We start from the raw sequence: 10,909 nt of genomic DNA on the forward strand, positions 1-10,909 counted from the left end.
ATCACTATCACAAAGGATGAAGAAATGAATTTTATCTGGTGAAAATTTTTTTCAGAATTTTTACATGAATTGGAAATATTTTTTTAGAAATATTAAAGAAGTCTATGTCTTTTTTTAGAATTTTTCATATGTAAATTCTGAAATATTCTAAGAGATATATTCCAAGAAATATTCTAAGAATTTTGTACACGACTTCTCATTCTATAATTTCAGAAAAAATATCTTAAATTTTTTTAAATTTTATAAAATTTCGTCAGAAAATTATAGAATGAAAAATTTTAGAAATCTCAGAAATTCTAAAAAAGATGTAAACTTTCTCGGCATTTCTGAAAAATGTCTCAATTTTCTAAAAAATGATAAAAATTGAATTATTCAGAAATTTTGAAAAAAAAAATTGAAATTACATAGAAATTTTGAGAAAAAGATTTTCAATAAACATCAAAATGTGATAGTTTGACAGTTAAACCAATACCGTTTAGCCGTTTTAACCGTTTCACCGTTTCGCCAGGTGTTTTCCAAAGGGTATCGTCGTAACATCGCTACGTCCCTACGCGTTTCGCAGTGTCGTCTCACGGTGGCGCGTCTGATTCGCGTAGTAGTCCAGCAAGTGTTTCCCCGAACATGGCGGACGGTGCTCGTTCGAATTTCCATGGGACACAATGAACGTGCGCCGAGCTCGCCGCGGTAATGCCGATAACTGAGGGCGTGTCGTGATCGTGCAGCCCGGCCTACGTGGGTGTCCGGGGCGTCGTCGTGATCGGCGCGGCAGTGCGATACGAAGGCAGCGGAGTCAGGCTTTTGCCGCCGTCGCCCGTCGTGTTGCCGCGAGCCGCGAGTGTCTGCGCCGAGCGAGCGAGCGAGCGATCCCGAGCGAGCGTGGAACAAGCCGACCGTGGCGGGGCCCCCCCATGCTTGTGTATTGTCGAATGTCTGACCGGAGTCGAAGGATGAAGACCGCATGTAGCAGCGCGTGATTTCACGGCCGAGACGCTGAGGTACGACGTCAGGTACCGCGATCAGACTGGATCCCATCCGTACAGCTAGTCAGCTACTCGACCCGATTCGAGCCGACACGATCCGAGCTTGGAGCCGCGCGGCGCCGCGCCGGGTCCGACGCGGGTTTATTTACGACGCCGCGGCGTCCAGGACGCGCGCGACGAGCCGCCCGTCCACAAACATCAACCATCGTCCGTCCCGTTTGGTCCCGTCGCCAAGGGCCTATCGGGCTCCGAGGGTTGATGGTTCTTCCACTCCTCCTCTTCCACTCCTTGCCTTTCTTCTCTCTTTCTCCTTTCTCCCTGTTTCTATCCGTCCTTCGCGCCGTTCCCGTTGGATTGATCGGACCGACGCAAGGAATCGCTCGTGTAAAGAAACGCGGAGATTCCCGTAAAAGCGAAGAATACAACCTAGTCGAACGTGGTTTTCGCTGAATGCATCCGTGAACGTTGCATCGCGCGAACGGGCTCCGAGAAACATCACGGCGCTCTCTCCTTCGACAAACGAGAGTGAGTGCGCCGGACTGTTTTTTTAATGAGATGCCGATCATATGGTCGCGCGACCGCGTTCCCGTACGTCGAATTGTGTAACGTTACTCGTTGTGGCAGGTGGCGATGGATGGCATGGCGAATAATGATTTACCTGCATTTTCCTCGCACCTTTGAACGGGGACGCGCATGGCTCGTTGGTTAGTTCGAACGCTTCTTCGAAGCGTCGTCGGTGATGTTTCGAGTCGAATCGCGTGTTGTTTTGTTAATTATATTCGAGAACTTTATATACCACAGATTTATGCAAGTATTCACGATAAATCTGCGAACGGTTTTAATAATCGTATTTAGGATTTTAGTCAGATGTACACGATCTAAAGTTTTTAGTGTGAATCTCACTCTGAAAATTTCATTTTGTAGAGTCAAATTTCCCTCTGATAAGTAAAATCTCTTAAAGAATCTTAAAAAAGAGTGGCTCAATTTTCTCTTTAGAGTGAGATTTTACTCCAAAAAATTAGAGAGGTTAGAAGCGTGTAATAACGAAGAATATATTTATTTTGGTCTCCCTTTTTGATCGCAGCATATAAAAACAAAATCATAATAAATTTCTCATATTATTACATTGATATAATTAACTTGATGAAACAGATTTGGAAAGTGAAAGATATGGAGTAATAAGTTTAAATTGTGTTCTTTTATGATTATCAACAATCCATATTTATATACAGAGGTTAAAGGTTTTTTACAGAGATTTATTTATAAAAGATACTATCTCTTTATTAGCTTGATTCAAATCTCTAATAAATATACAACAAATAAGAGTCTCAAGTCTATAACAATCGAAGCTGAATCTTAGATACTTAAATAATTTTCACACGAATTTATATATCACATATGTAGTCATTTGAACTAAATATTTTTAATAAATGTTATTCTTGATCATACTTGATTATTACAATACTATTTATGATTTAGAAACAGGATAGAAAATGTCAGAAACTGAAGAAAGTCTGGTAGCGCCCGATAGTACCACAAAGGAACAACGGGTTGGCTTCTGTCATGGAGATGACGTTCTTCAACATAGAGATGGCAAATATTACCTTGGTACAGTTGTCGAGGTACGAACAAACTTATATTTCTCTTTAGTGATATTTAATAGTAGTATTTAATAATGTTGCACACACACATACACACACACACATACACACACACACACAACTCACCAACACTGAACTTTACTTTTACATAGGTGGACATGGTTAGGGAAAGATGTCTTGTCAAATTTCTGGACCTTACATCTTCCTGGTCGTTATTTAGAGAGCTGACAAAATTGGCAATGCCAGACTCGGATGTTATGTGTGTTCTTTGTAAACAATCTCAGCCTAAGACTGACAATGACATTATCGTTTGCGACAAATGTGGCCGTGGCTATCACCAATTGTGTCATCAGGTACATATTAGGAATCTTATTTGATATCTGAAATTATAAAAATAAATTCAATTATATTAACTGAGAGAGATATAAACTATAATTATTATGCATTTGCAGCCTGAAATATCAAAACCAGAATCAGGTAGAGATATTCATTGGATATGCAGAAGATGCATAGACAGTCAACCGCGTACGCGTGAATCTTGCGAACCAAAAAATTCTATGGTTAAAGCAAGCATTAGAAAAGTTTGCAGCGGTAGGGACCAACCTCAACCACCACCAGATGACATGACAAAATTGCCATATGATGTAAGATTTAAGTATAAAATGTATATTATTATTCAAATAGTCTATATAATTATATTATTTTTATATATAAAATAGAATATGCTTTAAAAATCTATGACAATAAAAATTTTACAAGATATTTTCATTATAACATATAATTTCAGCCTGACATGCTAAATTGGGATAATCATCACAGAGTGAACGCCGAACAAATTTATTGTTACTGTGGACTTAATGGTGAATGGTATGCACAGATGTTACAATGTGGTCGTTGTAGACAATGGTTTCATGAAAAGTGCATCAGGTGCTTAACTCATCCTTTGTACAGTGGTGATAGGTAAGCAAATATAAAAATGATTCAATTTAATTTGAATATATAGATTATTATTATTATTGAAGTATGAGTTTTTAAAACGCACGGGTCATCTCAATCACTATCATTTTATACTTCTTCATTTTAATTTTCTAATTAATCTTTTAAAATTGAGACATATATAACATATGAGAGAATTCAGGATTCATTGACTCAACTGCTACGAATCAACTGCTCTCATATGTTATCTCATACAAGTTCTCTTCATATAATAAAATTATTAATAATTATATAATTTTTTATATAATTAAATTATTGATAATTTTTACAGATTTTATTTATTTGTTTGTTCAATGTGCAATCATGGCAAAGAATTTATTCGGCGTTTAGAAATGAAATGGGTAGATTTGGTGCACCTGATGTTGTACAATCTGACTGTTTATAACGCTAAAAAGTATTACGACTTGGATACTATTATTATACCTTACGCAAATGACAACTGGTCGGCCTTACAGCTTCCAACACGGGTAGGAGTCTTCAACATTAGAATATCATCTATAAAACGAATTATTTTAATTTATATTTAATTATAATATTTGATAATGTTTATAATAATATTATGTATATTTTTAGATTAAAAATGTCAGTCTCGATGTACGTAGGCAATCAATATTAACAGCATTAACAACTAATAGAAACAGGTTTAAATGTGGTAAAGAAATAAAAAAACGCACTACAATATGGGGTCTCCGTGTCAGACTGCCACCACCTTCTCCATTTATCAGTTTACCAATATCTGGCGAAATAGATGATTCTGTATTACGTAGATGTTGGGCTGGTAATAAAAGACTGCAATATCTTCCTCCGTCAACAGAGTTAGTATAATATACATAAATTATATAAGATATAAAATCAATTATTTATTTTTAGCATAAATACATTAATATTTATGTAATGCGTAAAACTTATTATTTCAGTCCGGTGATTTTGCCAGAAATTACAAAACAATTGATTGCGTTAAAGCAAAGGGTGGCAGAGGATGTAGAAATACCTGTAAGTCCTACACTTATAGCAATGCGAGGTACAATTTATCAAAATTCGGAAGCAGAGCAAAGTTCATGTCCAAGTCCACCTCCATTAACAGAATCGAGTCAATCAATAGAATCTTTAAGAAACAGGTATACTATTTTTACACATATATTTATTTACTTTTATTTTATTAATACTAACTATTTCTATTATTAGCTATTATTAGGCTCTATATATATATATATATATATATATATACAGGGTTCTCGTATCATTCGATTTTTTTACATTTTTTCGATGTATTAACGACAAAATATTTCAAATAAGTTTCTAATGAAATATTAATTGCGTAAGAAAACTAAATTGTTTATTTTTTAACAAAAAGTTAAAAGTCAACTTAGATTTTTTTTTAATAGAATTATATTTTTTTCTTTTTATATACACACAGATGAATTCAATCATTTAACATCATGTCATTTTGATTATTTGATTTGAAGGTAATTTTAGAGAATTAATATTTGAAATATAACTCCCATTCTGTCGTCGATACTCAAACATAATGAACATAACCATGTTAAGGAACATACAAAGTCAAAGAGAAACATACAAGATTCTGTTGGTGAGATATGATGAGATATAATTGCGGAACCAGTTTACCGTGTTTAATGCTATACGTTACATGTTGGAGGATGAATTGCTTTCATACCGAAAAAATGATATGATATTATTAGTACTTGATGAATGCAAAATAAATGCACGTGAAACTGTTTATAATGAACAATATAATACGGATAGAGTTCCTTCCGTGAAAACTTTTACAATGTTGCATTTTACACGGTAAATTTCTAGATGAAAGACTCAATATATGGATAATATTATTTCTATCTATTTTTCTTAATATGGTCATATTTGTTTATGTTTGGGTCTCATTGCTTTATGTATCAACGATAGATCAGCAACACTTCATGAATTATGTTTTAAGTATTATAATTAAATTATCATGAAAGATCCAATGATTAAGAAAATACATAGTAATGTATCATCTTTTTGTGTACTATAATAATATAAAAAAACAAATATATGATTCTATATTTAAAGAAATATAGTTGGATTTTAATTTTTTTTTATATGAACAATTTTGAAACTTTTCTTATGCAATTAATTCTTCATTAGAAAAAATAAATTTTTACTCGAAATATTTTGTCAATATTTCATCGGAAATATCTCAAAAATCGTAACGATTGATCCCCTGCATATATATTGTATTGTAGAAATTTATACGAGTGGAATGAGTGCATGTAAAACATATGAAAGGCGAGAGACAGCAAAAAATCTAGATGCTAGATCGATGACAGAATATTACAAAAAACTTTATTTTTATAGCAATTGTAGTCAAAGCGTATAGAAGTTTAAATATTTCAGTGTAAAATAAAATGTCTTTATTCGATTTCACATTATAATTTCAACGTTTTTTCTTCATAGTTCTACTCGTATTACTTACAATTCATACAACATATACATGTATTCAAGATAAAACCATGAAATAAAACATTATTTTAATACATCTTAAAATCTTCTATTAGGCAATTTTAAATTATTTTTATAGATATTGCAACATAGGCGGCGGTTTTGTAAAAAAGTCATTCCCATTTCCTAAGTTGAGTGTACAAAAAAGACTTCGTCGTCTATTAGCATTAAGCAGTTCACGAAGAATGTTACGTAAGAAGAAAAGAGAGAAAGTAAGTGAAGGTAGTAGTAAGGAAACATCATTGGAAGACAGAGAAGCAAGATACAGAAAAGCAAGAATATTATTGAAGAACGCCATTGCCAAAGTAAAGGAAAGGAAGGTAAGATTATTGCATATTATATGTATATAAAAGCGTGATAAAGTGATATGATAGTCATTTAACTTTATTACCTGTCAATTTAGAATAAAGAATATATATAAAATAGAACTTCTAATAATAGTAAAAATATAATATAATAAGATTTATAGATTTAAGAGGGCTACTTTGGAATCAGCGCGGTAAGAGGTGCGCAATTTTATATAATCATTAATAGTATAATATGTATTAAAAGTTAGTTTGAATGTTTCGGCTATCAGTTTTAGCAAATCATCTTCAGCAAATACATAATTAATATATTAACAAAGAATATTTTCTATTCAGTCGGAAAGTGAGAAAAATATTGTACAAAGAAGTTGCCTGTCTTCTTGGTTAACAAGTGACTGCGTTCTAATAAAGTTATTAAGAGTTAAAATTACGTAAAGTTAACAAATTGAAATTGTACATAGAAAGTGCTTATCTCAATCCTATATAACATTATAGTTAAGTATATTATAATATTGAGTAAATGAAAAAGATTTGTATAAAACATGTAATGAAACTTAAAAATCGTCAAAATGTATCGAATGTTCTTAACAATTTCACGTAAGAATATAATAAACAAAAAGTTTTTAAAATAGATACTGAAAGGACATAGAACAATGTTATCATGTCTGTGTAAATTAAATCTAAATTTATTTATATTTATTAAGAATGTCATTATATATACAATTTAAACCATCTGTGTCTTTTTGAAGATTGAAACCATTTGTTTATCGTTTTATATTTATGATTTCTGAAATCAATCGTTTGTTAAAATATTTTTTTTCATTCAGTATTGTCCCAATCAACTTTGTGATACAAAGTTGATTGGGACAATACTGAAGTGTGCTCAGTAATAACAGAATAAGAATTAGGATCTTTACTCTTATGTTCTGTTATTCTTGTAATTAATTTCTTTTTCGTTTGATCCACCTAGGATACATCACAATCCTTACAGTTTATTTTATAAACAACATTTCTTTTTTGTTCTTTCGGCGTCAAATCTTTACCTAAAACTAACATCTTTAATACACATTATACTATTACACAATATACACAATATACTATTAATGATTATATAAGTGTAGATTGCGCTTTTACGCTGATTCCAAAGTAGCTCCCTTAAATATTATATTTATTATCTTCAGGAAAAATATTGATTATTGCATCATATTTTTTATTAAGTGAGATGCCTTCTTGTATACAAGAATGATAAATAATGTCATTTTCATTTCTGTTAATGCAGAGCAAACCACAGAGTTCAGAAGCATCCGATTTACCGCCAACACCTCCAACTTCTGTTTCTGGACCGCCAACACCACCAGCTACAACATCAGGTATATCCGAACTATCCGTGCCTAGTTCCGTGGATTTAATGCATCCTCTGCCACCTTCGACGCCTGCAGACACAAGTGGAGATGAGACCAGTTCAAGAGGAACTCTTGATTCTTTTATTCCACTACCCAAAGATTTTGAAGGAAAGAATAATCCATTCAGTGATTTAGTGGGCACACCTTGTAGCATTAATCAAGCAAACTCGAGTACACCGTTACCTTATAATCAATGTCCCATCACCTTGCCTCTGCCACTGACACCTGTGATCTCGCAACCGCCAGTGGTACGTCCTGCCAAGAGGCAGTTATCGGAAAAAGACATTATCATTGATAGAAACGGGCAAGTAAAACGTAGAAGACAACATCGACGAGGACGACCACCTGTCCAACAGCAAGTCCAGCAACAATTTCAGCATACCGCTAGTAAAACGGCAACTATTACACCGGCTCGTAATAATGAAATTAAAAGTGAATTTGCCAGGAATTTAAGAAGTTCATTTAATGGTGCCTCGAGCAGTGCAAATAGTCAAATTGGGAATTGTGTGGATTATGCTTTAAATGGTAGGAGGTTGAGACAACGGCAAAGTAATGATAAATTACCTCCCCCCGATCCACAACCACAAAGAAAGAGCAGTATATCTTCATCTCCAAAGTGTTCGCCTGTGAAGCAAAGTGCACCTGACATATCTCTGGACGATCTGAAATCATCGGTGAATATTTACTTCGGTGCAGCTAATAGAATAGCTGCTGGTGAAAAGTTTGTCATCAAAGCGAAGAGGATAGGGCCAAATGGTCAGACACAGTACCTCATCGAATGGGAGGGACTCAATACTTAACGGTAAATAATCCGCTTACTACGAATATATTACGCAATCGTATACAACTTTTCAGTTGAAATCAAGCGTAAGATGGCGATCACTTCCTCGATATTTTATAATCAATTCTCTCGATTTGCTTTTACGGCAAAATGATTGTGATCGATTGTTTTGCGTTACATGCACTGCCACTTGTTACGTACATTTCATTAAAATGTATGTATTTATCGGCGTAGAATATGTGAATGTTCTTGTAAACGTATGTTTCTCATTTTATTAAATTATTAATCTGAATCTTATGCGATTTTTGTTACGCACAATAGATATTATTGTTAGACGATGAATTCATTGCAGAATTTAAAATAAAATTGCTTTATCGAATAGTGTGTCAAATTATATTAAAAAGATGATTTTTTTGTTTATTTATATTTTTAACCATAAAAAAGTATACGCTCCATATTTATCAACACCTCATCGTTCATACACACATCTATTATATATAATTAAACGAATATATACACCGAAATATACTTGCTTGAAAAAAAACGTTTGCAAGAACAATCGGATGTATTGCTTATCAACTGTAAATAGTGTAGCATAGTAGACTTGCGGAAGTATTGAAGTACGATGTAAATCATGCGAGAAAAAAATTCCGTACAATTTACATTCGTTACAGAAAGATTGGCCAATCGTCTTCTCTAAATATCACTAAATGTCACTAAACTGCGAATAATAACAAAAATGAATTGAATTAGACATTTGACAAAAAAGTGAATTGAATTAGATATTCTTATACTAACGTACTAGCAAATGTTAGTGGTTAGTAGTAAAGAATAAAATAAAGCAGACATCCTGCGCAAAGGTTATTTTTCAATACACTTGTAGAGATAATCGTCGCTTTCTGTAATTTCATTGTCTTGAGTTACATTTTATTTACCTTTTCTGTACATGACAATACGATGCAAATCAAAATTTCTCTTAATGAGAAATAGAAATTTATCTTAATTTGTACATTTATAAATTAATTTTTATGTATGATATTGAATGTATGAAAGGAACGCAGTCATAATATTTTTCATAATATTTTTATGAATCAGACTCTTATCAACCAGTGTACTTGAGACAATGAAGATACAGATTTAGCATTGCTCATTATTATACAAGACTAAGAGAAAATGGCACATCTGTTTCATACCATTTGAAATTAAACGAACGGCACACTGAATATGTAAGTAATTGGCCAAGTTATCTGTGCAAAAGTAATACCGTAAATATGAACTACTCAAAACTGTGTTAACAAGCACACAATATGTGAGTTCATTATTGTGTAGTTATGCACTGTAAAAAATCTTTATGTATTAAACAACTAAAAAACTAAATTATGATTGTACATAAATATATTGGTATTTAAATTATCAATGTAACACAATTAGATATAGTAGTCGGTAAATGTAACAGTGTCGCAAATTATCTTACAATAATTTTTGATACAAATTATTTTATACAATAACTCCGGATCCTGCTGGGATTATTATGTAAGACGCATTTTGTACCTCAAATTGCACAGAATCTATGGTCAACTTACTAATCAGAAAATATAAGCAATTATAAACGATGTATAGATACTGCAGTAGCAGCTATTATTAAAGTCTCAAATCAAAAGAGCTTATTAGAAATGCGAACTCTAAGCACTTCATTTTCGGTCTACCATGAATTAAAAATTCACTCTTATAATAGATAACTTTATTTTGCAAAAACATATTTTTTATTCGTGACGCATTGCTAATAGAAAATTAACATAATATATAAATTTTCTTATTTCTTATTTTCTATTTTTTTTTTTATTAAACGGAAATTTTATATCGGAAACAGAAATTTTAGATATGAACATAATCTCTTATGTATGATCCGTAATAATATTTTAGAAGCGCATTTATATTTTTTAATATAATTCTTATCAAATTTTAGTTAATGAGATCGATATTATTCTAGATAATTTTATTTCGAATTTCTCAATAAATTAAAAAGCTGAATTCATAAAAAAAAACTCATGCTCGCAATCAACATTATAAAACATAAGTATTCATCGACGCTATTTATTTAAACTTTTTAAATGCAATGCAACGGCACTTTTGCATTTTGTTTTCTTGGAAGAGGCTCAAGCAATCTGAGGCCACTGTGGTATGAAATGAGAGATTATGAATTGTCTTCTTATGTAGTAAGATTTTATACAAGTCAAACGATGTGTCAAAATTTTCGAATCTTCCTTTTATCCTTTAGATAAATAATTTTCATAAAATGTATACAATAATATAGATTTATTTTATAAATTTTGGCTCACATCTGGAA

General features: G+C 32.4%; 1 protein-coding gene across 1 annotated transcript; it reads left to right on the forward strand.

Moving 5' to 3' along the window:
* Positions 1-2,473: 2,473 nt before the first annotated feature.
* LOC108694649 (metal-response element-binding transcription factor 2) lies at positions 2,474-8,581 on the forward strand. The gene is made up of 9 exons (XM_018204255.1): positions 2,474-2,602; positions 2,866-2,934; positions 3,034-3,225; positions 3,369-3,541; positions 3,849-4,044; positions 4,151-4,392; positions 4,495-4,695; positions 6,153-6,393; positions 7,658-8,581. Exons 1-9 carry the CDS (start codon positions 2,474-2,476, stop codon positions 8,579-8,581), a joined length of 2,367 nt encoding a protein of 788 aa, XP_018059744.1.
* Positions 8,582-10,909: the final 2,328 nt, after the last annotated feature.

Source organism: Atta colombica, unplaced genomic scaffold (genome assembly GCF_001594045.1).
Source record: "Atta colombica isolate Treedump-2 unplaced genomic scaffold, Acol1.0 scaffold121, whole genome shotgun sequence".
Classification (NCBI taxonomy): Eukaryota; Metazoa; Arthropoda; class Insecta; order Hymenoptera; family Formicidae; genus Atta; species Atta colombica.

Bases quoted from the DNA above. Each gene is read 5' to 3' on its own strand.
- LOC108694649 (XM_018204255.1), top strand. From the start codon at position 2,474: ATGTCAGAAACTGAAGAAAGTCTGGTAGCGCCCGATAGTACCACAAAG. The intron at 2,935-3,033 runs GTACATATTAGG...ATGCATTTGCAG, and splicing joins ATCACCAATTGTGTCATCAG to CCTGAAATATCAAAACCAGA. The intron at 4,696-6,152 runs GTATACTATTTT...TTATTTTTATAG, and splicing joins ATAGAATCTTTAAGAAACAG to ATATTGCAACATAGGCGGCG.